At 41.8% G+C, this 27975-nt stretch overlaps 1 protein-coding gene across 2 annotated transcripts; it reads right to left on the reverse strand.

Annotated features, from left to right (window-relative positions):
• Positions 1 to 408: 408 nt before the first annotated feature.
• slc43a1b (solute carrier family 43 member 1b) lies at positions 409 to 26824 on the reverse strand. 2 transcript variants are annotated; one of them, XM_079277894.1, is made up of 15 exons: positions 26662 to 26824; positions 22049 to 22207; positions 20427 to 20610; positions 20254 to 20309; positions 18868 to 18944; positions 13693 to 13785; positions 12744 to 12877; positions 11254 to 11396; positions 6988 to 7134; positions 6666 to 6701; positions 5987 to 6119; positions 5581 to 5710; positions 5358 to 5431; positions 4229 to 4352; positions 409 to 4100 (listed from the first exon to the last, which is right to left on the reverse strand). In XM_079277894.1, the coding sequence occupies exons 2-15, from the start codon at positions 22200 to 22202 to the stop codon at positions 3891 to 3893; spliced, it is 1695 nt and encodes a 564-aa protein (XP_079134020.1). In that variant the 5' UTR covers positions 22203 to 22207; positions 26662 to 26824; the 3' UTR covers positions 409 to 3890. The 2 variants fall into 2 exon arrangements, with proteins under 2 accessions (XP_079134020.1, XP_079134019.1); XM_079277893.1 differs by having other exon boundaries at positions 11254 to 11399.
• Between the last annotated feature and the right edge of the window lie 1151 nt (positions 26825 to 27975).

The raw sequence follows: 27975 nt of genomic DNA on the forward strand, positions 1-27975 counted from the left end.
CAGTTATAATATTATGCTGGATAAAATAAATAATATTTTGAGACTCAAATCTGAAATATAATCACTAAAAAATGTATCTGTCAGGGAAATGTAGTACTACAGTGTACGCAGTAAGTAGCATATAGCTGAGTTGCATATTTTCCAAGTACTTTGGGGCCTTTTGTAAGTTATTTCGGGGTATACAGTGACTAAGAATAGTAACATACTTCAATATTTTTCATATGTAAACATCATAATGGATCTTTAGCAGGCTCATTGCCTAGAGTAGACGGAAGGTAAAGTCTGCTCCTGGTGTTTTTTTCCTGTGAACCAGAGTGTATTTCTGAGTAGATATGACTTGGACGTGTAAAACAACTATGTCATGGTAGTCGTGTTTCTGGGAAGCTCAGAACAGAAACACAGTTTAATTGACCTTTTTAATGATTTTTAATTCTTTACATTTCCCCACAACAAAACAAAGCAACATTGCATATCAAGTCAGAAATCCCCAAAAAAGGAACAAAATACTTCAAAGTTATTTACGCTGGACAATTATTTTTAATTATATTCTGCCGTGGTCTAAAGATGATAAACATCTCTTACTTCATTCGTTTGATTTTGATTAAATTACCACTGATAAACAATGAAATAATAACACTCAGTAGGTGGACACAATATAAGCAGCACCTGTACATTGTGATGCAATACAATAAATACTACCTCTCTGAAGCCTACAATGTCAATTCCCTGCAGAATAATTTGAGAGGCCAATGTGTCTGTATTGGATTGCATTTCTATTTTAAGGTGCACCTGCTGTATATTCTGTCTAGTCTGCTATAGACAGCTTCCAGATGAGCAGCATGTCATTTTTCAACAAGGCACTTTCTTTATTTGTGTGTGTGCTCCTTTAAATGAAGGCCCTTCAACATCAGCTCTTCCAAAGCATGCACAGTATGTCACACATAGAAACTTGAACTATTTTACATGTCATTATGTAATCACTCATTAAAGTTCATCATTAAACAATTGTCACATTTCTTGTATCAACACTGTACAGCTTTCTATTCACAGATTTGACTGGAAGCCATGTTGTGCTCTCAGCCTGAAGGCATTCACAGCAAAACAGTTTCAAATCCTCTTTCTTCACGGTTTGCTGGCTTTGTAACATTCAAGTGCTTCTTTAAAGCAACAGTATATTTATTCTCTCTATCATACTCAACTCTTCTTTTATGAACTCCTTAACTGTGCCTGCACAGGCAAGGAGAAGGTGGGTGTTGGGAGGAGGGGGGACCAAAATCCTTTAGCTGTGTGAGTCTCTGTCATTTTATACTGAGGTTTAAAGCTTAAAAACGTATCAACACACATAAAGCAAGGCCACAACCTGTTATGTACATCCACAGTCTATTGTACATGTATGTTGGAGGTCCTTGACATGAACAGGTTTGAGCTTGTTCTCAAATATCCCAAGAGTGCTGGATTTTTCCTTTATGCTTCTCTGGGAGGCGGGGCAAAGTAAAATAAATAAATAGTTATAAGAGTATGTATATTTATAATGTTCATACTTTTCACCACAGACTGTTTCGATACATTAACTATATGACACAGAATACTCTGTAGGTCGACGTCTAACTGTTCTTCGATATATGGTCGTCGCCTTCAGTCCAAAATGGTGGAGGCGTAGCTTTGCTGCTGCGCGCTGATGTGGCAATGAAACAATTAGATTTCATTTCTTACCAATATCAGTTATTTGATGCTAGTTCAGTATGACTTGGTGCCGCAGTGTGTATTCGATTTCTGGGCGCCAGGCAATATAGAAGTCGAGAGCAACACCTAACGTTACAGTATGCAATGAAATCTATTATCATGATGATACATTGTACACGGGTGACTTTTACCGTTGGGATGCAAGACGTCGTGTATATCGCAATAAATAACAACAAAAAATGACTTTGGAGTGGCACACAGCAGAGTACAGTACGAAGCAAGAAACCAAATCAGACAAAATCATGCAGGTTGAACAGAGAGGTTTCTAAAGGGCCGCTGGCGCTCGGACTCACTACGGCTTTTGTCCTTCACCAAATTCAACACAAAATGAAATGTCCTCGTAGTAACTGTGTACAATGTAATGTGTCCGTGAAGAATGTGGCACCAACGAACAGATGTAGCATCGTGAAGTATAACAGGAAAGTTGACGGAGGTTCTGCCGGATTCAAAGCTCACTCAGCGGTTACCGGAGCACAGAGCCAAAAGGGGTGGGACTTAAGAAGCGCCAATTACAGGATCATTGTCACTTAGAGAAGAGTCATCCAGTCAGCAAAGCGGCTTTGTGATGGCAGAACAACATCCAGCTAACAGTTGTAACAGTAGCTAACATTGAGCGAGCAAAGCTGCTGTTCTTACCGGATCAAGTAACGTGGTAGAAACAAAACCCCTCAGTGTATAGAATTTAGCAAAAGTGTGTTTCAATATTTATGAATTTAACTTTCCATCGATGTATTTCTTACATCGTCACATTTGAAACATCTCATTATTTATCTTGAGATAAACATTTCTTGTAGCGACCATAATTGTCTCATTTCTTTCAGGATTACAAATTACGTGTTGTCATTTACAGCTAATTAACCTTTAAGGGCAGGTTTACAATTCGCCGAATAGTGAGGTGCCCATACACTGATGACTGTAACCATTCCTCCTGTTCACACTGGTCATGAAGAGATCTCTTACTGATGCACCTTTAATGTATGTCCACAGCCCTCTTTCTATGCAACACTGAGTGTGTTAAAACGTTTATTTGAAGCTAATGTGAAGTTTCAACAATCCAAGTCATGTGAATATTGTCCAAAGTTACTGTTTAGTAATTGATTCCCTCTTTTTGTTACTCTCCCTCCACTGCAGCTCAACAGGAAACAGCTCAGGACAACACAAAGTGGGAATTTTATAATAAAACAAGTGTACAAATATCCACTTGATTGGTCTCAGACTGCTGAAGCCTCACTTTTAAAACAGTTTTCTTCAGAGCAAGGAATGTGGATTTTGTCCCCCATAACTTCCATAGAAAAAGTATTAGGAAGAGATCTTTCAATAGCCAGTATGAACATGAAGATTGATTACAGCACGCAAAACCTAAGTCAGTGTACACATGTTCACCGGACAGACTTCAATCAGTTGTGAAGCTATTCTTTAAGTAGACATTAAAAATATGTCCAAATGATCTTACTATGTCAAGATGACAGATAGTGCTCAGAACTGTAACATACAGTATGTGTACGCCTGCTTTAGTGAATTCTATATTAATAGTGTTTATTAAAGGGGAACACTACCCAAATAAAGAATTGCTCTCAGTGTCATCTAAAACATCTCTCTCAGTTCATTGTCACAATTCATGGCATGACAAAGCAGTTTCACTCTTTATACACGGTGACGCATACATTTGCGTTTTAGCATTCTAGCTTTTGGGAGAGAGTTGCTCATATTAGAAAATAACTTGTATAAATTATGAAAATTGGGTGTTGTTTGTTCCCCTTTAACGCAAGCAAGTTTCAAGCACATTCAACAATTAAAAAAGTTAAGTCACACTTTGAAAAATGAGTGGAAACACTCTTAATAGAGCTACTGTGTGTGACAGGATAAAATGTGCAGAAACAGGTTATGGTCCTTGCATTTTTATGTTCTTTTGTCACTTAATGCTTGGGTCAAGTGTTAGGGGACTGGAAACGTACTCAGCATGCAAATCCCCAGTTTGTTTTAAAGAAGGATAAATGAAGACTTTGCTCAATATGTTATTTGTCTTGTTTTGATTTTGGTAGATGTCATAGTTTTCAGCCCAGAGAGAGGTTACATCCTCAGAATATTAAACTACTGAACATTGTAATATCAATCGATTGTCAGTCATCTTAAACAGTATGCCCATTTCATGAGTATCCATTAGCCGCATGCCCTTTGGCTTGGCTTTTAGCAGTCCCACTATCTGATTGGGTTAGAGGAGCAATCTCTTTGATTGATTGGCTGGCAGCCAACCTATCCCGATCAGCCTTTGCCCTGATCAGGTTTCTACGGTGATAGAACAGATAGCCTGGCAACAGGAAGCCAACCAGCGAGAAGATGAGAAGGACCAAATTGATCTGTTGTAAGGAGAGACATGTCAGTGCATGTTATAAAACCTGTTGTATTCACATCCTGATGGTGTGTGCGTGTGTGTGTGTGTACGCGCGCGTGCGTGTGTGTGCGCGTGCGTGTGTGTGCTCCCTACCCAGTAAGGATCTCCACTCAGGTGTCCCAACATCAGAATGAACAGTGGTTGTTGAAGCAAGGCGAAAGCAGCACTGACCATTGACTGCAAGCCTGTCAGTGTTCCAAAGTGGTTGGCTGGGTACCTAAAGCAAGGTGGGAGATAAAAAATCATCACAATCAAAGAGAAATGTCTTTTCATTGTCTTAATTCACAGTTAAAACAGTCTAAACCCAGCAATACAGGAGGATCAAGTACCAATTCTGAGTGGTGGAATGTAACTAAGTACATTTACTCAAGTACTGTATTCAAGCGAACAGACTTCCATTTATTTGCTGTTGCATACTTGTACTCCTCTACACCTCAGGGAGAGGGAAATATTGTACGTTTCACTCCAATACATTTATAGTTGGTGTGAATGCTGGAAAGCATTTACTGGAGAGGCCACTATGTTAGGACATCCCCACACTCACAATGTGAAATGATCCGAGTGTGGGAAAGACACAGTATGCATACCCAAAACCTAAGCAATGAAAATGTGATGCCAAGTGGGACTGATTGTCTGTTGCCCCTCTGCCCTACTGGCTTTTTAGCCAGTACTGTCGTCAGTTGCCTATAGTTGGCCGAAGTTAGTTTTTTAAAAAGATACTAACTGTGGTCACCATGAACAATGTGGATTATCTTCTACAGTACACATTTGAAAGTCTGAATAAACACCCACTAACCACAGAATATTGTTATAAACCAAACCGTTGGTAAAAAATAACCAGATTTATCATGAAGTGGTTCTCCATAAAACATAGCTGATTGCTAACTTGTCAGAGAGCATGTTTTTTTTTGCCTCAAGTGTGTGTTATGCCTAGGGGATGGTACCTTTCAGCATCTCTGGCATCTTTCTGAGAGGATTACCAAATATGTAAGCAGCAGGACAATGCGGTAAAATTTGGCAAAAATAGCTGCTCAAAATGACAGCACATACAGACTCAGGCAGTTTAACGGGAACTCAAATTGTGTTTGCATCTGTCCAGAGTAGGTTTTGTTTCACCACACCAGTGTTTATGGCTGAGGGGGATTGCAGAGTCAGGTGGTAATTCTTTGTGGGTTTCTTCACATTTCATTTTTAACAGAAAGATGCCAGTGGTGGTACTCACACAGCAGCATAGAGTCCTCCACAGCAGGAGTGGATGAATCCTCTCACTATGGTATGCAGAACAAACGACACCAACTAACAGAGGAAACACAAAGAGCAGATTAATAAAGGATCATCAAAAGTGACACTTTGTGTTTGTTGATCTGTGTGTCTGTAAAGTCATAGGCATTGCTTCTGTATTAGTATAATATGTGAAATAGGTTGTATTCCTGAATTTTTCTAACCTGTAAATGCAGGTTGTCAAACATGGAAATTATTCCGAAGGTGACCAATAGGAGGTTGGTGAAGGTGAAAGCTCTAATGGCATTGGTCAGTTTCTGGATCTTTCTGTCTCTCTTTGGGGCATCTGATTGGCTGAACGGGACAAACGGCAAAAGAAGCGGAGGGGTGGATGCAGAGTATGAAACAGTTTCTTTGGTCTTTTACAGCGTGGCCAAGGAGAGGATCACTTCAGGGCCAGTATGGGCAGCAACCCAAAGCTATTTCAATGTACATACAACATTTGAGAGAAACCGTCTGAGACTAATGTATTAAAACAATCCTCTGTGTTGTTGACTGCTGTACAGCAATGTATAAATGTAGTAACACGATGTCTAAACCTAAAGAGAACCCACTGGACCCTCTTCATACCTCTTCTCTGTTTGCGTGTTGGCATTTTCCTCTTCACAGTCCTTCAACCTCCAGTCCATGATGTAGCCAATCAAAGGACTAGTCAGTAGACACAGCAGCTGCATCGTACCGAAGATAGATGAGTAGAAACCAACTGAGGAGGACACGCCGAGATAGAGTGAAGTCCAGAGGAACACGTGGAGAGAAGACAGATTGAAGCCGCGACACACAGAAGGCTACTTATTGTCTTATTTTAGAAATTCTGAGGTCATAACACAAAAATGTTTGAAGGTTTCTTTTCCCGATACGAAGGTCTAAATGATGTTTCAACAGTTCAGATGGAGAAGCACTGGGTCTAAACATACTGGGATCAGTGTAACACAAGGCCCAAGAGGGCATGACCTCAGTCACATGTTGCTTATCGTCCACCTGATGAATACAGTATCATAACAACAATAAGGTTGTAACATTTGTATTGGATCCCACACTGGTAAACTTAAAATACTTTATTGTAAATTCTAATACTATCATTGCCATGTGTTTCAATAATAATATATTTTTTCCAATATTGTAACTGCTCCCTCAAAGGCCTGATATGAATACATTTCTGGACATTTAAAGACGTCATGTAGTCACAAAATACAACGAGAAACATCAGTCGAATCATTGTCGGAACTCCACTGAGCCTCTAAACTCTTACCTTGTTCCTCCCCCTTCTTCTGCAGCTCTTCTGAGTCTGAAACAACAACAGCGTCTGGTCAGCGTTCAGCCCTGTTTATGTGACTCAGGCTCTTCTCAATCACTGTTCATACTACCTATGAATTGTAAATCACTGTATTTTGTCAGGTGATATGGTATAAAGATATGATTGAGTCAGTGTGTAATGATTCTTCACCTATAATGTTCTTCATTGTTGACAAGTGATACCAGACAATGGACATGTTCTTGTCATTGTTTTGTTCAATGATAACAAAGTAGTGTTCCAATTGTTTAAAAATATTCAGGTAGGTTATCGTTCTTACGGTTAGGGTTGCCGTGGGTGACCAGGAACTCCAGCATCTTGTTCATGGCACCCATGAAGAAGATCAGCCTCAGCTGGGTCATTGCCATGGTGATGATACTCCACAGGAAGATGGGAGAGCACACAGAATGACAGAGTGGCACCGAGCCTGAAGAAGAAGAGAGAGAGATATAATGTGTATAGAGCAGTGTTTTCAACCTTTTCTGAGCCGTGGCACATTTTTTACATTAAAAAGATCCCGCGGCACACCAACAACCAAAAACGTTACAAAATGACACCTTTTAGCATAATACAGCATATATGCCAGGGGTGTCAAACTCAATCACAGAGAGGCAGAGGGCCAAAATAAAAAATTGGGACCATGTTGAGGGCCAAATAGAGTCACCATTTAATAAACAGGATAGAAGGGATATTGGACAACGTGCAAAAAGAATACATGTTTCGGTAGGCTACATTATTTTATGCATACATACCAGAGCCAGATGTTTGGCATCTTTTCTTGGCTGCCAGTTCAGTAATGTCTGGAGTTAGGTTCTGTGCTGTGGAAACCCTCAAGATGGAGTGAAGGTGTGCATCAGTGAGATGACTCCTGTGTGGGTTTTTGTTCATCTTCATCACAGAGAAAAGCTGCTCACACAGGTATGTGCTCCCAAACATGCAGAGCATTTGAGCAGCATGTAGGCGGTACACTGGAGGTCTATCAGCTCCACAGGTGCTCTTTCCACGTCAACTGCAAACGGATTGCTAAGCAGTTCAAATTTAAATTTCTGAGCCGCAAAGTCGGTAAATCGCAGAGTGAAGTCTGTGCCAAGTGCACCCAGTTTATCAGCAAAATGCGCAGTCGGGAACACAGCGGTGGAGACTTTTACTGCATCACACATGCGTCCCCGTCCCTGGAGCTGGAGGTTTAGTGCAGTGAGCTGCTTAGTTATGTTGCACAAAAAGCCAGCTCACATCGCCACTTTTCGTCCCGGAGCTCTGTGGTGTGGCGGGCCAGTTATGATAAACATGATATTTTCTGGCGGGCCGTTGTAGCTTCTGAGGTGTAGCTACAGATATATGCTGACAATTGAATGACAAGTCTCTAAATGTGTTATTTAGGCTTTTCATCTGGGTTATTTTGTCCAGGGCCCAGTTTCTGCATTTTTCCTTTTCAAATAAATGATCTTGTCACCGCAACCGCACCGTCATTTCATTCTACTGTCTAAAATAACACTGCGTATACCTACTGCCACCCACTGGCATGGGAGAGTATTTATTACTTAGCCAGCCACTATATTGCAGCTCAGACGCTCAACAATGGCAAAGTATTTGCAACAACAACTAAATTATTCTTTTTTGTACTTTAAGTGAAATTGGACATTTTCCCACGGCACACCTGACGATCTCTCACGGCACAGCGGTTGAACATCACTGGTATAGAGGACCACTCATTGAGTCACTTAGTTTCCTATTCACTGAGAGTTCAGTTCCATGGAAAATTTCCAGAATACACTGTTTCTCTTTTAATTCTCATGGCACTGGAGTTGGCGTTACATTATTAACATGCTCAACTTCAGAGGTTAATGAAGCTTAAGCGGATGTTCAGTCAGGAAGACTCTTTACTCTTCTTTTCATTCATAATCTCTCTATCAGCTGATTGTGGGCGTTCACTTTAAAGTAACCAACCAGATTCTGCACACAGTTTCCTGAAGCCAATCACATCGTTGCTGTCAAACGTTAGAAGTGTTCTCCTCTCTGCTTCTGTCAGTTGTCATTTCAGCACAATCGGATGCGACCCTCCTCCACCCCAGTCAGCATCACAGTCATGCTCCTCATTCATCATCGGGTTGTAGCAACTCCCTTCATCACCACCACCACCAGTGGACTACAGGGGGATTCTGCCTTATGTGGCCTCAGCATCACGACCACTCTATAATCCTACTTCAGTCCAATCGCCACAGACGTTGCACATTTCAAATGATAGATTATCGTTAAATTTCAATGAAGTCTCTCCTTATTGAAATGGAGATAACTGATAGCTGTTCAGTGTCATTGAATCAGTATCCAAATTCACTGAATTCACTACCAGCGGAGCAAGGAACAAGTTTGAAACACTCCCATGCAATGGATGAGACTAATAAAGCATGTAGAAGCCTCAGGGAGTTTGACACTAGATTAAAAGAATCTGAATCACTGTGAAACAACAGTAGTTCCAAAGTATACTATCTATCCATGTTGGCAAAAGTTGAATCCACTAGCACAGTAGGCCTACTAGGTATGTTAAGAGAGAGTACCTGTGTTTTTGTGATGTTCAATTTATAGCCTGACATCCGACCGTAGTCAGCCAAAATTGTCATAAGTTTGGGAATTGTTGAGTTGGGATTTTGGAGATAGGTAATAATGTCATCTGCAAAAAGTCCTAATATGTTCCTCCTCTGCTATATTGATCCCTTTCAGCTCTTTGTTTTGTCTGATAGCCTGAGCCTCTATGAATATTTCAAAAAGGGAGGTGCTAAGGCAGCAGCCCTGGCGAGTGCCTCTAAACAGCTTAAAACTACCTGTCAGATGGCCATTGATCTTTATTCTAGCAGTTGGGTCTCTATATAAAGATTGTATGCACCTAATGAAGTGGTTATTAAAACCCAGCCTCTCTAGCACTCTGTACCGAAAAGGCCAGCTGACTCTATCAAATGCCTTTTCCGCATCGAGACTGACCAGAGCTGCACTTAGATGTTGTTTATTAGCCTGTTCTGTAATGTGTAGGGTTCGTCTGATGTTATCCTGTGCTTGTCAACCTTTTATAAAACCTGTCTGATCTTCATTTATTAATTCGGGCAGAAAGTGTTCAATTATTTTTGAGATTACAGATGTAAACAGTTTATAATCTACATTCAATATAGAAATTTGACAATAAGATTCACAACATTCTTTATTTTTATCTTCTTTTGGGATGACTGATATCACGGCCTCTTTCCATGATGGTGGTGCCACAGCTTTGCTGAGTGGCCAATTTAAGGATTCTAGCAATACAGGCACAAGGTCTTCTTTAAAGATTTTGTACCATTCATTTGGAAAACCGTCACTGCCCAGGCATTTATTTGTTTTCAATTTACTAATCGCCATGTCCAGTTCTTTTTTTTGTGATGGGGGCAGTTAATTTGTCATTTTGTATTTTTCCTATGGAAGGAAGATCTGATGATAACAAGTATTGTTTAATGTTATCTTCATTGACAGTCTTAGGCTGTAAGTATAAGGTTTCGTAGTAATCTTTAAATGTTTTATGAATTTCTTCTGGTTCGTAGGTTATTTGATGACTAGGCTTCTTGAATATATACATGCCTCCGACTGCAGGTTAAAGGCGGCTGTCCGCAGTGGGCTGGTTGCTGCTGGAGGCTCCACTGGAGTCTGAGCTGAAGGAGTTGCTGGTGAACCTGCATTATCCTTAATGCTTGTCATCAGTAAACAAGCATTAAGAATAATTATAGAAAAAGCCAATCTTCTCTATGATGGTCTCGTTTACTTATGTAGGTCATATGGAGGCACCAGTTACATTGTTTTACATTGAGACTGTTTCACAACCAACTGAAAGCTCCCAGCTCGTTTTCAAACTCAGGGAGTCAAATACCGACGCTTCGCATCCGACACTGCAAGGCTCCCTTTAGCATCTGTATGAAACACAACAGACTTTAAAGTAACTACAATGTAACCCAACCTGGGAAGGGTAGGTGGGTCAAACAAACACAGGACTTTCACCCAGGAGACTGCCGTTTGTGTCTTCTGTAAAACCAACAATGTGTTTTTTGTCTTTGTGTTCATAGGGAAAAGTTTCATTTTCACTTTACAAATGTAGTATTTTTAATCCAAACCACAATCTTTTTTTCCCAAACCCAACTAAGTGGTTTTGTTGCCTAAATCTAAACAAATGTTTTTGTCTGAATTCGCAATATGAACCCTGTGTTTACGGCGACTGTAGTGGAGCGTCTTAGTTTGACGCGTTGGGCTACCCAGGGCTTTAGAAAGGGACGCCAAGGGGTCTGACCAAGGGATCGGGTTGAAGCCTTTAAACATGTGTAGCATTATATGACGTTATTTCTGTGAAGGCAGTTAGCTTAGCTTAGCATAAAGAAAGGCTCACAACACTATACGTTGTTTGTATAATCCTTATGCAGAGCCTTGTAAGCTGTTTAGCTCTTTTGCCAGTCTGTATGGGTTAACATATCCTGGTAAGATGGATATATAAATAGAAACACAACACAAGTTTAATGTCAATGAGAATGTTCCATACCCTGGGTTGTGCTTTGAGCGTCTGTCTGCTCGGGTTCTGGCTGCTTAGGTCCCATCATGTCTTCCATGACAGCAACATGGGTGACGTACCTGTCCCCAGTCATCTTGTCCTCCGTCACAAGTCCACTCAGCTTCACCTTTTTACTGCTGAGAAAAGAGAAGGTGATTGAATGTATGACAACGAATCGAAAATAACTCCAGCCCTTACCTAATGGTGATCCAATGAGAAGGAATTTACACCTCTCACCATCTCAAAAACATTTGAACCTGCTGAGTGATATATCCAGGATTTCTTTACTGGACATCTGCTTTCAAGTCGTGGAGTGTCCAACATGTAGATGGCTCAGCATTTAAGTGTTCGGTACATTTAAAGACAGTCTGCTTATTTTATGGAAAATGTGTGGAAAGTGGAAAATCTGACCTGATTGATGGTGTCGGAGGAAAGGGGTTACCAAAATCATGAGGAACAAGATTTGTCTGCAGTGACCACTGCTGTAATATTTGATTGAATTAATACAAACCACAATTTGCTAACCTCCCGTCTAGATCACAAGTTTATCAAATATGTTTTTCACTCGCATAACTCATACAACAACAGATACACTCTCATTTTAATTTATACAGATGTCTGAACCGGCTGTGACTCTGGCACAGAGCAGCAGCTGAGCGGTAGCGAGGCAGTCAGCCAGGGGCCAGTTATTAAGAGTAGTGAGTTTGGAGTCAGCAGTCAGTCAATGGCAGACTGAAACAGGCAATAAAAAGGGTGCTTTGAGAACGTGTGAGTCCCTGCAACCACCAGAGAGGTCCTTGAGCACGCAGCCATGAATGAGCACCACAAATAATGTGCAGTTTGGTGCAGCAGTGTGCACGATTATCTGTGGACAGATAAAGCTCACACTCACGCACACACAACGGATCTCATTATCTCCTGGTGTAGATAATAATGATCCTGTGATGACTGGGAATGGTCATATCAGTTTTCATGACAATCTATGGAGTAGTTGACTAGTTATCTTGCTCTAGTGTTGGACTGTTTTCCCATTGGCCTGACAGACCAGCTGAATCTGTTCAAGTCTTCAGTCTCTGTTCTGCAATCTCCCTGCAATCTGCCAGACTGGTCACTATGCACGGAGCCAATTCATTGCTGCATAATATAGTAAGGAGATTAACTAAGCCGAAGTAGTACCTGGGGGAAAATTGAGATCTGTATCTCGAGATATTCATTGAAACACGTCAGCCACGTTTCTCTGATCACCCAGCATAATAGGATATGAATGGATTTCACATGCTCACATAGTGAGCTGTTTGCTACGCTTCCCCCAAGTGGACAAAAATAATAGTTACAATGCAGCTTCAAAATCTAGTTTTAATCATAATTGAACGTGTCTTCCCATAAAGAAGCTAAAATAACGGCGGTTATGGAGTGGCACGGTGAACTCGTGACGGTTGTGATTGTGTGTACAATAATGTTACTACAGGATGTGCACTGACGTGTATCTGATGTCTTCAGGTGCAGGGAAGCATTCAGCAGGCCAGTTGAGGAAGCAGTTCATGAAGACTGTGCAGGCCATACCTGACCAAACCCACATGATGACGCGGAACGACACACCAAGGTCATAAATCAACTGGAGCGGTAAGAGGAGGGTTTGGGAGGAAGACAGGTAAAGAGAGAGACAAAGAGAGCGAGACAGGCAGAAGAGGAATGAGGGAGAAGGAAAATAGTCGAGATGAAATGAAAAATGATTTTTTTAATGCTATATAGATCACATCTCCGGTCATATTGTGCACGTAGAGCAACAATGTGTGCTCAACAAATTTACAAAATAACAATTTCTCCATATTTTTACATCACAATCCAATGACCTTTTCTTCCTGTAAAACAAAATATGCCGAGTGCGTACGTAAGTCAGTACCAAACTATTTCAACCAGTAACATCATGACATCCAATCATCAATCAGTCTGCAACTTTTTTTTATCGCTACATTCTTTGCCTGCCTACGTTTTAGTGGTCCATTTTCTTCCTTCTAATCACTGATCTATTCATCATCCTTTGGTTCTCATCTTTTTCATTCTTCCTCCCATCCTCTCTCTCTCTTTCTCCATCTTTCTTCTCTCTTTTCTTCCTGTCTTTGTTGCTGTTCCCGTAACTCTTCTTGTACTTTTCCTACAGCTTTCAGCAATCACATGTATTTTCAACAAAAAATCATATTCTTCACGATAGAACATTGTAATTGGCACAATTGGCAAATATGTTGCTGACTGAATATTTTATCATAAAACTGCACAAGCAAGGTCGCGACAACAATCCTAAATAAGTATTTTTTGTGATGATTATGTTGGATAAAAAGGATGTGTGTGTGTGTGTGTGTGTGTGTGTGTGTGTGTGTGTGTGTGTGTGTGTGTGTGTGTGTGTGTGTGTGTGTGTGTGTGTGTGCGTACCTTGACACCAGGGAAGGTGACGGCTGAAGAAGCATAGGAGCCGATCATCAGGGAGAGGATGGTTGATCGTACATTGCCGAACATGTTAGGCAGCTAGATGACAGAGAGAGAGATGAAAGACAAAGGAGACTTCTATAATAATAGACAAAGATATGAACCATCATCCTTACCGGTCAGCAGTGAATGTGATCTTAATGTGATCTTAATCTAGTAATCAGCTACTGTATGACCGTTGATCTCTTTCAGACAACATACAACTTAAAACAGATTAAAATGAATGAACAACAATCACTAACTAAATCACTGTTATGAGTAAACTAATGTACATTCTCAGTGATTCACATGCACTTTCCACCACTAGGCGGTGCCACTGCATTGTCACGCAAGAAGGGTGGACATTGAGCTGAATAACACAAACACACACGCACAACTAGCAGAACCAACATGGCAGAGCAGCAACATGTTCAGTCAGTAACTACAGCTCAAACTCTGCCACTGCCAGTACCCCCCCCCCCCCACACACACACACACACACAACCAACATAGTATAATTCATGATATATATAGTCACTATTTGATATGAAAACTACTATAACCGCTTTTTGCACGGAAACTCCCTGTGAAAGCTGTGCAGCTTGCTTATAAACACATTGATTTGCACTATAGCTGTATTCTCACACATATTACACAATGAAAACAACATTTACCTGCAAATATTAACAACAAACAGACACACACACCTGGCTCTATAAATGTTCTGTCGCGTCAGGTGTGGAGACATGTTGATTCGAACCTGTTGGCATCAGCTTCACTCAGCCCTGCACTAATGCAACCAAATGAAACATGTGCATGACGCCTGTGTTACCATTGTAAGTCTATGGAAAATGAAGGTGTAATGTCAGCGGTCGGTCAGATGGCAGAGGTCTCGTCAGGTGCTAGTGAGGCGTTCGAGGAACTAGTGCCCCCGCCCCCCCCATACACACTACCCCTGTGTGATTGTCATCCATCCTTTTGTCACGAAAACCTGGCTTGTGTCTGTTCGCATGTGAACATTCTCTGGCCATGCAGATGGTAAGTTCGGGGTGTGTGTGTGTGTGTGTGTCTACAGACTTTCACTCTAACTATAGACACAGCTGGAGTGCTGCCAATCACACAGCTGTTCAAACTACAGGCCTTTATGTTCCGTTTAAACGTATTGCTCAAATCAGATTTTATGGATTGGAAAGCCCAATTGGCTTTTTGTGGAGGGAACCAGGGCGATGATAACTTCCTGTTGGCCTACAAAATGACGCATCCCTGCACGACTTCATGGTGTACGTAGCTGACGTCATGTCAAAAACGCAAACACTGAAAAAAACTTGTCTCCCTGAAGTATCCCTAACTCTGATATTCATTCCTGCTAGCTGCTTGATTGCGATGTGAGGCACTGGGCCCAAACACAGGGCTGTTCCACCTCTTTCAACACTATGGACTGATACCCGTCTCTAGGCTGCAGGCAAAGAAGTAAAAGGTTCAGACTTGGCTCTTTGACAATCAAGTAGTTTGTTGTGTACTCTGCTTGTGTGTTTTCACCTCCGTGTTATCTCAAACTCTCTAATCTAACTTATTCTGCATTCAGTGAATACAAGCTTTCCGAAACGAAATGAAGTGGTTTGGTGTATAGGCACACGAGCATATTTCTATATAAAATCGTTGAACAAAAATAGCTCTAATACATCTGTATAACATTGGACCAAGTGATGTATTGACAGTACTTGTCCTAGCTGCTAACAGATTGTTCAAAAGCATATTGCTACAACAAGGAGACAAGAAGCCTAAGACTGAGCCATGATTTGTATTATCTGAAGACCATATGCTTTCAGCTGATGGTGCAGATGTAATTATGTGGTTCCTCTCCACTCGTAAGGCAACAAATGAACTCTTCCTTTCCTATTAATGTGTTACTGCCCAGTCTGTCTGTGTACCTATTAGCTCATGTTAGAATTAACATAGCGGATCTATCCAGTCAGTAATGATTAATTACATAGTGAAGGAAGTATGCGAGCACAATAAACTAAAATAACGAAGGTTAAAACATGGCTTGACTCTCTAATAGACAGGGCTACAACAATGTAGAACAATGCACGACCCACATTAGTTCATGTTTAACTTTAGTGGTGCAAGAAGCTTGCAATGAATCACTTGGTCACAAAGTCACCACGTTGGGCACATAGCAATTGCTTGCTTTGTGTGGTTGGTAATCCAGTTTGGAGAACATTGGGAACAGTTGTCGTGGTGGTAACAAAAGTAGTAGCAGTAAAACAGTTTATGTTGTTTATTGATGTTGATGACCAAATATTAGCTGTGTCTGTCTCGCCATCTGTCTACAGTCCTCAAGATCAACTAATGTCATAACTCTCTGCTCAGTAATGTTTCCATGTTGTTGCTTTGCTTCCACCTCTGTTTTTTCCATTCCCCCCCCCCCCCCCCCCCTCTTTTCCATGGTTCTCCCCCTGTCTTTCCATTCACTTTACCATCTGTTCTGGCCTTCAGTTCCCTCTTCCATTATTTTGCACTGCTGTAGCGCACACGTAGTTAAGAGATCAAACAAATATGAGGCAAAACACGTATCAACATGAAGTTATCTCCACAGGTGATCAATTCCCCAATATACATTGTCAGCTCCAGAGGTGGATCACACTGAAGGGCCATATCCATGTTTTACTGTACAGTGGCAAGTGCACTAGCAATGGCAGTGTCCAGCCCAAACACCAGACTAGATTGGTGATATTACACAATTCTACAGCAAACTGAATTATGTTCATGTCAAGTAGTGCTGGGCGGTATACTCACATAAACGGTGAGGAGGTGGAGAGTGTAAGTGACATAAAATTCCTGGGAATCCACATCACAAAGGATCTGAAATGGGCCCTTAACACCTCCCACTTGGTGAAGAAAGCCCAACAGAACAGTCTTCTTCTTGAGGGAACTCCAAAAAAAGCCAAACTCACCTCTCAGCTCCTAGTCAACTTCTACATGAGCACCATAGAGACAATTATCTGCCACTGCGCCACCGTGTGGTACACCAGCTGCACAGCAGAGAACCGGAGAGACCTGGCCCGGGTAGTAAAACAGCGCAGAGGATCGTAGGAACCAAGTAGGAACTTACTTATTGTATTCCTTTAGAAACGTTCTTATCCCTTTTGTGTACTTTTATTTTGTATGTGGATTGTTATCGTTGTTGTTGTTCACTGCTGCTGGCTGGCTGAGGGCTACCAAACGGAATTTCGTTGTATCACTACAATGACAACAACAACCTCTTTATCTCTTTATCTTTATCTTAGCGTTAGCAACGGGGCTACTAGCTGAATCAGAACTAGAAACCTCGATCTCAGTGCTTCGATAAAGGTAGAGTAAAACACCTCTGTGTTTGAGTTGTAAACATTTCCTTTTCCTGGCAGACATGGTGAGCAGACAGAATTGCGGAGTGAAAGCGGCACTTAAAATGAAGCAATCTAAAGCAGATGGTGTCATTATTCTATGGCAATTACATTTTACAATCAACATTTACTTCATAATGAGAAGTTGAAGGGACATTTGCCACTTTAAAATAACACTGCTGGCTCTGGTCAGTCAGTTTATTATAGTACAAACTGCCTTGCAAAGTTCACAGGGCATGTGTTTGCAGCTAGTTGGGTTGGCTGGGAATGTACACTGTTTACCTCAAGTAGTTATGTAAGAGCTTATCATCAAGGTAATACACAGCAGATACAAACAGACACCAGACCAGAAATGACAGCAGTCAGGCCAGAATGACCATGGCAAGTCCAGGTCTAGGTCAGAGAGAGACTTGACAGAGGGAGTGGGATGTCGGAGGGTGTGTTGTCCACCCATGCTTTGGATTGGCTGAGAGGCCGCATCAGAATTTAGAACAACTGGGACAGCATGTGCTGCTTGGAAAAATGTGTACACACACACACACACACACACACACACACAGATGAACATGTGTTTATAATCCCATGTACGCACAAAGCAGTCCAAACCACACATGCGCTGTTTGGAACATGACTATTGTACTTTATGCTTGTAGATATTTGTTCTGGACTCAAAAGAGTAAATCCATGGTGAATCACAGGCTCAGAGAATACTGCTGCTCTCCTCATAGGTTACATTACATTACAGTCATTTAGCAGACGCTTTTATCCAAAGCGACTTTTATTTTGTATTTTCAATTTATGTCCATGGAATAGATTGCATTTGGTGACTATTTCACGACCTGGCATGATACTGGGCATGAAAACACAACAAGGTAGAGGAGAGGAATGCCAACACACATACACACCATTTGTGACATTTTCTCTGCCATTTATCAAGACACCTTCTTGTATGTTAGGCTACAAAACATGGTATAGTCATTTACCAAAGAAAACAAGATGTCGACATCTTCATGCATTGTGTTTGTAGTCAGTTTAAGTTGATTTTCAGTAGGAATTATTATCTCGTAACTCAGCATTAAAGATATAGAGGTATTATGGTATTGTATTGTTTTCAGGTTCAAACGTGTGTTTTGGGTATTTACCGGAACATGTTTACATGCTTTAATATTACAAATAAACACATAATTTTCCTTATACTGTCTGTATACCTTGAGTCTGAAATGCTCTGTTTTAGCACCTGTCTCTTTAAGTCCGTCTCTCTGCTCTGATTGGTCTGCGCTGTCGCTGTCTTCATAACGTCACTGTTCATTTTGATACTTTTACAGTATTTATATAGCACATAGACCTGCTTTTTGTTTTTTAAAGCATGGAAATCTTACTTTCTACAATATGGGACCTTTAAGTTGTACAAAAAGTGCTTTGGTAGAACTGCTGCTGCTTTGTCAAGAAGGTGGTTTAGCATCTGATCGGGATGTCTCCTGGATGCTTCCCAGGCAGAGGAGGGATTATAAATCCCAGATGGGCTGGGAATACCTCAGGAGTCCTCAGGAGGATATGGAGGAAGTAGCTATGCATAGGGGCATCTGGGATACTTTGCCTAGCCTGGTGCCACAGCTACAAACAGGAATTTTATAATAGAAGTATTTTTCCATGTGAGGAACCATTTCTTAAGTTCCGTTTTGAATACATTTTGACACTTCTCAGCTAGTTTTCCAAATTGAGTGTGCAGGCGCCTGTGTGTGAGTGGGAATCATACTGTGAGTGAAGTGAAGGTCAGGCAAATTCCTCCGAAGCCATTGAAGGACACAGCGAGGAAGATGAGGCCAGACAGCACTAAAGGGACACATGGAAATGAAGGTTAAAAACTTTACTGGTACATTCAGCATTATGTACAATGTGGGTGTCAATGGGTGTTGTTGGGAACGTAAAGGAGCGTGTTTGGGTTATCAGCATTTAAGAAACTGAATTCTTGACATCAATAGAATTATTAATGTATGTAACAATTATTAATGATTATTAATAACAACGGGGCACCACCCTGCGAACAGGGACCAATAACCAAACGATAAAACTAAGTCTCATAATTAGTGGTCACTCACAATGTCAATAGTCGGGTGCGACTACACATTCGGGGTGACAGTGAAGGTTTTTAAGTTCGTACACAAGGCTACTACATACGGTTTCATTACGCACATATGCACAAGTAATCACAGACGACTGCTCCTTAAAGTACAACAGAGTTTATTTAATCAAAATAGTAAATGATCAAATCAATTAATATTGCAACCAATAAACGTTATCATACAATTTTATATGCCTAATATCTAAACAAATTAATAAAATGGATGAGGATGTATGTATACAAGTATGTGCGTGTGTGGGTCTGTGTGTGAAAAGAAAGGGGGGTCTTAAAACTACAGTCGAAAACGACAAAGATGGCGGAGGGGGAGTCTCTGTGTAGTCACGTGTGTAAAAGAGGAGGGGCCTTAAAGAACTGACGGGGGTCAGAGCGAAGAGGCAGGATATAGCTGTGTTCAAGCTTATAAACCTAGTCTCTCAAACAGTGGGGGGGAGGTCCTTTTCTCGGCCAATGGAGAGTTGGTGTCTGGTTTGGCCGGAGCCGGGAGGTGTGGTCATCTCAAGGGGCAAGGATCAGACTTGAGGTCAGGGAGGAAAGCATGTGAGGCGCTCAGCCAGCCAGGAGGTGGCTGCCAGACCCCAACAGTGTACCTTTAACCATTCCCAAATGAAAGTGAGTCCACTTAACAATTAACATGTCCTTTATAATCACTGATTGCATAGATAAACTATGCAGTTGACAAAATGTAATTTTTGTTTGCGACACACAGTTTGGGTATTAATTATTCTTTCTTTTCCAAGTCACTTAAACTGTTTATAGCCTGTCTTTATGTGGCTGCTCACTTTCCTTGTCTTGTTTGAGTCTGTTGTAAAGCTGCTGCAGTGTCTCCAGACCTCACAGTGAAGCTGCAGAGTAAAGTGTTACCATAATGGATGATTGCAAAACTACAACTCTTTCCTTTAAGTACTGTATCTCTGTGGGAATATTGTGTTGTTGCAGAAGCAGGATTGAATGGAAGCAAGCGTATGACGATTCAAGGTTTGACATGTTGAAGGGTCTTACCTTCGGGGTCATATGCAGCGGCAGCTATCATTGCACAGGAGGCTGCGAAACATGAACTGAAATGTACACAGGATGTCAGAGCACACACGGGGTGTGGTTTCAATGTCATTTTCATTTCACATGTTAAACTCTTATCTTTAGATGAAAAGCAGACAATAAACGGACTGTCTCACCTGCCAATGAGCCGCAGTGGTCGAGGTCCATATCTGTCCATCAAGATTCCCAGGGGTAAAGTGGCTGCACTCAAGAGGAACGAGCCAATGGTGAAGCCGAGGTTCAGTACCTCTTCCTGCTCCACACAACTCCGCCAGCCACTATTCTCCATAGAAGTCACGTTGGTGTCGACAGTCTCATTTTCTGGATCGGGTCGTTGAGAGAAAAAGTCAGGAGAGAATAAACCGTTGAAAGCAGAGGACCAAACACAAGACTGGACGTGACAATGAATGAAACAAAATGAACACAAAACACCACTGATAAAGGCCCTGATAACTTAGTCAGTGTTAGAAGTCAGGGGCAATGGGGCAACCTCAGGGTCTGAAAAATGAAGCCAATGCGGAGGTGCAATAAACCTGCATTCTCTCTAATGTCCAGCAGGAGGCGACTCCTCTGGTTGTATAGAAGTCTATGAGAAAATGACTCTACTTCTCTCTTGATTTATTACCTCAGTAAACATTGTAAACATGAGTTTATGGTCTCTAGTTTCAAGTCTTCTGACTGATCTCAGTTGGTATATGTAAATGATGAAACCTCCATGCACACCAAAGTTAGTAACGGAGTTCCACAAGGTTCTGTGCTTGGACCAATTCTATTCAACTTATATGTCCTTACTTTAGGCCATTTAATCAGAAAACACTCCATAAACCTTCATTGTTATGCAGATGATACTCAATTATCGATGGAACCAGATGAAACCAACCAGCTCACTAAACTTCAAGCATGCCTCAAGGACATAAAAACCTGGATGACCTGAACTTCCTGATGTTAAACTCAGACAAAACTGAAGTTATTCTACTAGGCCCAGAACACCTCCGAAACCAATTATCTAATGATATAGTTTCTCTAGATGGCATTGCGCTGGCATCCAGCACCACTGTAAAGAATCTCAGAGTTATCTTTGGATTTGTCCTTTGCAAAAATCAGGCACATCCTGTCTCAAAGCGATGCAGAACAATTATGCATTTGTTACTTCTAGACTAGATTACAGTAATTCCTTATTACCAGGCTGCTCTAATAATTCTCTTAAATCTCTCCATCTGATTCAGAATGCTGCAGCTCGTGTACTAAGAAAAGATAGTTTTCTGTAATAGCTTCTCTGCACTGGCTCCCTGTAAAATCACATATTGAATTTAAAATTCTTCTCTTCATCTACAAAGCTCTAGTTGGTCAGCCACCGTCATATCTTAAGGAGCCTATGGTACCCTACTAGAGAGCTGCGCTCCCTAAATTCAGGGTTACTTGTGGTTCCTAGAGTTTAAAAAAGTAGAATGGGAGCCAGAGCCTTCAGTTATCAAGCTCATCTTCTGTGAAACCGGCATGACATTTATTTGTAAATCATGGTCCCATTTAGAGTGAAATAATAGACCAAGTCATAGGCTCCACAGCATAGAGCATCCTGTCTGTGACACATTTATTGTGTCACCAGAAAAGCTGTCAAAATGCACAGCAATGTAAACATCTGTATGTTGGTAAAACTGCATATTTGAAACTATCCAAGCGAGAGGTATGTGTCTGATACTGTACATCTGTGTTACTGCACTACAGACAACCAGAGGAGCTGATTGGAGGGTGGTCTTACCAATACAAAGGTGGGAATAGAAGCCTTCATTCTTCAGCATGATGAGCAGTGAGCCCCAGCCCAGCAGAACAGCAGAGAAGAGCAGGTTCTCTATAATGGCTGTGATAGCCATCCACCACCTCCTCCTGTATGCTTGGGCCAAGCTGGGAGCCATGACAGCTGGAGACACAGGAAAACATTACACCAAATAGTCGGAAAACAAGTTCTCCTGGGAACCAGCAAGTACAACAAGTGCTCACTTTGCACCACCCTGTATTACTACCTTATGCCCCTTTCAAACATGCACTGCAACCCTGAACTCATGTAGACATTACCCGGAGGAGCTGTATGAGAAGGCAAATGTCCCAATCAGTTGACATTAAACAGACTTTACCCTGCCGGCTGCCTTGTACAAAGTCTGAGTAATGTTCAATTGAGCCCATGTGGGAATAGAACTGCTCATTGTCCAGAGAATTCAGAGAGTGGGTGTGGTTATGATGTTTGTGTCCTACAGCTGGCGCTAAACCAGAACAATACAAACATCCAGGGCAAAGAAGAAGGGTAATTTACATGAAGACGGAAACGAAAAGTCTAACTTCAAGGGACTCTGTTGTTGATCACCAAATTGTGCACTGGCTGTGTGACCGCGGAGTAATCTACGTCATGTCCTGCCTCCTGCATGCTCTGCCCAGGCGCCACCCATCACCTATTTCCACATCGGACACAAACAATCTTCTGCATCAGTGTCGCATAACATTCTGCATTTCACCTCAGCTTAAAGGTGCTAGGGCAAAATGTCCCGAAGCAAGGCACTAAACTAAACAGTAACCTTACATCAGAGGTGCAATTCTCTTCAATTGAACCTTTTCTGTGGCTTTTCTAGCCACTTGTTTTCTCTCTATCTTGTGTTTTGCTAACATGGGCACGGGCAAGCGGGTGGTTCCATATTTCTGCAGCTGGAAGAGGGCAATGATGCAAATGTGTAGATCGTAGGGTCCACAGTGCTAAAAGACTTTATTATGCCTGTGGGGAGAAAATGCATTGAGTCATGTGTGTGCGTATCTAACTGTCCACTGCTCACACTACTGGACCCATCAGCCTAATAGTTCGTGCACATTGCAATGATCCACTGAAGTTAGGGAGGGACAACTGAGTGAGCAAACATGTATTGCACATCTTTCTGCTGTTCTAAATCTGGAAGATTTCATCAGTCCATGTCAGAATGTCCATGTTGTGACCTACTTTTAGGCCATAAGGATCAACACGGTTGGTTTTGCTGAGGAACAGTGAATGGAAACTTTCGGGAGAACCCCAAGTGCCCTTCATTCTGTCACTATTAAACACTATCACTGTTGCATCAGTAAAACTCTGTGGAGCTGCACATGGTGTCAGCTGTGAGCTGTCATGAAACCTGAAAGGAAGCATGGGGAGGGGGAAGACGAGACCAAACAGGGAGGAGTTTGACCCCACTTCACCTTCTACGGTAGCTGGATACAGTCTATGAGCTGGAGCTATCAAGTGTCCTGCACTGATCTAGTACACGTGCACACACTTACGCAAACACACACAAACATTCCTGTTGAACTACAAATCAGGGGACCCGGTGATCTACCCAGATATGAGTGTGCAAATATTTGATAGAATGTGGTGTGTGTGGGTGTGAAGAAAGCAGTGACTCAACGTGAACAAGGCACATGTCTGCACGCCGGAAGTCCAGTAGACCACGGAAATAGCCTCTCTCTCTCTCTCATCAAATACTGACAGGTGGTCAGTGGCCCTATGCTACAAACTACGATGCTCCATGTTCACCTTTAGTGCCTTTTCGTGACGTGTCAGGGACAGCGGGTCAGTTTCCACTTGTTACCGAGTGTTTTCAAAAGCTTCGTTTTTAGGTTAACTTGGTCATGTTTAGGTAACAAAACTGTCACGAATTCCGCTTCATATTAGTTTATTTTCATTCTGTCTGCTTATTTGACTAACTCTCCTGTCATTTCAGATCCTACCATGCAATCATCTCTCATTCCCCTCACTTGGTCCTCCATACCCATCTCACCTGCAGCCCATTCCCTCATTAGCCCTCACTATTTAGTTCCCTTCACTTGCACTTGTTCTCTGCCAGATTGTCTTGTGTGTCTCTGCCACGCGCTCCAGTGTTATATATCGTACTATTCTGATCTGCCTGTCTGCCTGTCCCTGTCTGCCTGTTTTCTCGACCTTGGATTTTTGCCTGCCCCTTGTTGGCTTTGTTTGCCTGTTTGGACTGACCTCCCGGTGTTGACCCTGCCTTTACGCAGTAAAGAATCCTTTACCTGAATCTTGTCTCCGAGTTGTGCTTTTCGGTTCTAGTATCTGTAATCCTTAAAAAAACTACCTGGTTAGGTTTGGGAAAAGGTTGTGGTCTAGGTTAAAATAACTACATTTGTCACGTAAAATAATTGTGTTTATTACATACCTGGCACCAGGAATTGTAGGGAAAACGCTATTGTGACTTGTGTGTTGTCTTTTCTTTCCAGATACTTCTGTATCTGACGGCAGCAGGGTGGATATTGTCTTAATAGTTTGAGCTTTTCTCAGGCACCTCTTGTCACCAATATCACTGATGGTAAATGTACTTTTATAGCACCTTTCTAGTCTTCTGACAACTCAAAGTGCTTTAACGCTACATGTCACACACCTTTCATGTCATTCATGACATGACATTCATGTCCAAGGACACATCAACATGGACTGGAGGAGCCGGGGGTCTTCTGACTGAGGGGATCATCAGCCCTCACTACTGATGTCACCGATGCTCAGTAGATGGGTACCAATTATCTTCTAGGTGGTTTTAATCACCCGCTGTAGACCCCCCCCCCCCTTTCCTGGCCGTTCACATACCATGCCAGTTTGTAATGTTTCAGTCAGGATGCTTTCTTTTGCTCCTTTGCAAAATTTAATCTGAACTTGGTACATGAGTTTTGCCTTAAGTTTCTTAAATAAATACAGCCTTCCTTCACCAGGGTGGAGATGTGGCTGGATGAACATGTCTATTCCAGGGATTCAAGATCCATCTGTCATCTTGAATCCCTGGAACCTAGAACATTTCACCTGCTCCACCTCAGCCCCACTGTAGACTTGAGCAGGCTGGGTAGTGGAAGAGCCTTAGGTCACTTGTTGCCTATTCTTCCTGTCTAAAGTGAGCCGGTGTACATTTTGAAAAAGCCAATAACACACAAAATATTCTTCCTCCTACAAATTAAAGTTGAATTCATAAATAAAGAGCAGTAGCTCATGCTAGTGAGTCAGTGTTCTACTTACTGTAGCATTTAGCATTATCCTGTACTTGTCACTTGGGTGAACAATGGCTGCTGTTCAGCTTAAATTACATAGGCAAGGCCAAATCATGAGCCTTCACAATTTAGTGAATAAAACAAGGAACACATGTCGGACCTGATGGAAATTCAGACAATGTCCAAAGGCAGAGCATTGACCCTCAGAGGCTCACACTATAAAGTTGCATTTTTCCCCAGCCATCCAGACGAGTTAGCCAGCTTTAATCGTTAAATAATTAAATAATTAAAAGTATTACCAGCATCAAAATGTCTGCATGTTGGATTATCAGAATCGATATTCCAACTGCGGAATCAAGTTCTACAGAATCAAACAGGGTCGTGACCGTTTCAGAGTAACAAGTGTTGCAGTTTAACTGGTGACTTTCAGCCGAATGACGTAACTTACTACTCATGGTTGTTGAGGATAATAAACACAGAAAATTAGTCATTTTAAATTGATGGAAGGCTTTTAAGAGGGCACCTACATGTTCTGTTGGTGTTCCTATGTATTCTACACACTCACTGATGCCATACAGATCTGGAGAGTCACTTTGTTTAGGTTGCATTCACCATCTTTGCTGGTTAAGGTCCTTGTCCTTGACAAGCTCTTGCACATCGCCAGACATCTCTTGCCAAACTTGCGTGTGCACACTTATGTACATCATCATTGTTTACAAACTGTAAAGGGGCTTTTTAAAAAAAAAATCCCAGTCCATCATGTAACACGTACAGTATGAGGGGCCCTCAAGGACATGCTGGCTGTAAATGTCTAAAAGTCTGTAAACGTCCATCAATATTACTTCAAAAAGTACTTCCTGCAAATATAATTGATGCTTATTATCACAGACCAAAGAGATATTAGAAATGTCCCCTAACAAGGTCATGCATACCACTTGAGTTGGAATGGACTCTTCTAATGAGCACAGCAAGGTTAAAGATGTCATATCCTTCCGCCTTTCTCTGTCTACATCACATGTTACAGTAATACCTGTTCTCAGTTGGGTTCATAAATGACCATTTCCAAGTCAAAGTGACCCTCACACATCAACAAATATGTAACGTTGAATTATACAAAAGCTATGAGCTCCCTTTCATGTTGGACAATTAGACTCCGCCGAGTGAAAACAATGAAGACAAGAGGGTGGTGGTAGACAGAAGAGGGAACTAACGGATCCTAATGCAGTGGTGACAACGTGCTGCTACCTCAGAAGTGCCTTCAGAGCACATTGCCATTCAGCAGCAGAACAGAGCAGTTATGTTATGAGGGGACACCCATCCCTTTGTCTACCATCCAAACTATGCAACATGTTGAAAGTCACTTACTTTATGAGGTGAGCTCCTCCACAGTAGATGATCTCTATGTACGGTGAGGATTCAACACGTTATCGTCGCTGCTGCTGCGTCTGTTTCCTGACAGGAGAGTTTGATTGTGTTGTGGAGTTTAATCTGTCTTTCTTTCTCTTGTATTTAAAGTGTGCTATCTCTCCCACTGAGTGGTAGCTGTATTCACTGGCACATGTGCACTCACATCAACTCTCTCTCTCTAAGTGCAGTATGTCTATAAATGGAGCTCAAGACTCGCCCGCCCACTGACCCCCACACACACACACACACACACACACACACACACACACACACACACACACACACACACACACACACACACACACACACACACACACACACACACACACACACACACACAGCTAAATGTGTCCACACCTAATGTGTCTTACAGTCTGGACCGATCCGTAGTTTGCTGTGAGTTGATATCTCCAGTGACTTTTAATGCTGAAGTGACGGATGTACACGTCATTAAACCATTAAAAGTCTTTGGTTGCTGAAAGTTTCTCAGCTGACACCAGTGACAGTGATACACCGTCCGCCTGCTCCCTAACCCCATCATGTGGTCAGCTGCAGTATGTCTCTCAGCATTAGTCTCTCACACACACACACACACCTTTAAAAACAAATAAAAGAATATTAAAATAATTTCTGTACTTCACTGGTAGCAGGTGACGAGAGGGCGGTATGGCGAGTCTTTCTGGTGCTGGTGAGGCAGCCGACCAGGAACCAGAGGAGGTCGGGCTGACTGACTAACTCTGACTGTACAGAGAACGGCAGCAATCGAGGCGTGAGGGAAAAACTCAAAACTCTGTAAATCTTTAACAAGTAGGAATGATTTTAATTTTGCAGGTGTTCTAAAATGGTGGATAGCGGACAGCTTGGTTGATTTGTTTATCAAATTTCAAACCAGAACCAAAGACTACACAGAGATTTTTGGGGTGGGATTTACGTTAGATGTCAGAGGGCATTAATTGTGGTTGCAGATTAGTCAGCTGGCTGAAGATAAGATCTCAGGTTTATTCTGGTCGAGCTGAAGGAAGCTTTTTGCCTTCCAGGATTTACAATCCTCCATGTATAGAGTGTTGACACAGCAGGAGGTACAGCTGGGTGTCGTCAGCATAACAATGGTAGTAGATATTGTATTTTCAAATGTAAGGAAAGTAGAATAGGCCTAATATAAAGCCTTTCACTTCGCTGTCATGTCATCCCATCCTCTGAGATTCACTGATCTGGCCTGCTTCCACCAGGACACATGACCCAAACAGCTGCAAGTCATCACATCACTGCAGC

The sequence above is a fragment of the Melanostigma gelatinosum genome (assembly GCF_949748355.1).
Source record: "Melanostigma gelatinosum genome assembly, chromosome: 11".
Classification (NCBI taxonomy): domain Eukaryota; kingdom Metazoa; phylum Chordata; class Actinopteri; order Perciformes; family Zoarcidae; genus Melanostigma; species Melanostigma gelatinosum.

Bases quoted from the DNA above. Each gene is read 5' to 3' on its own strand.
- slc43a1b (XM_079277893.1), bottom strand. From the start codon at position 22,202: ATGGCTCCCAGCTTGGCCCAAGCATACAGGAGGAGGTGGTGGATGGCT. The intron at 20,611-22,048 runs GTAAGACCACCC...GACCCGATCCAG, and splicing joins CTATTCCCACCTTTGTATTG to AAAATGAGACTGTCGACACC. The intron at 6,702-6,987 runs GTAAGAACGATA...TTGTTGTTTCAG, and splicing joins CACCCACGGCAACCCTAACC to ACTCAGAAGAGCTGCAGAAG.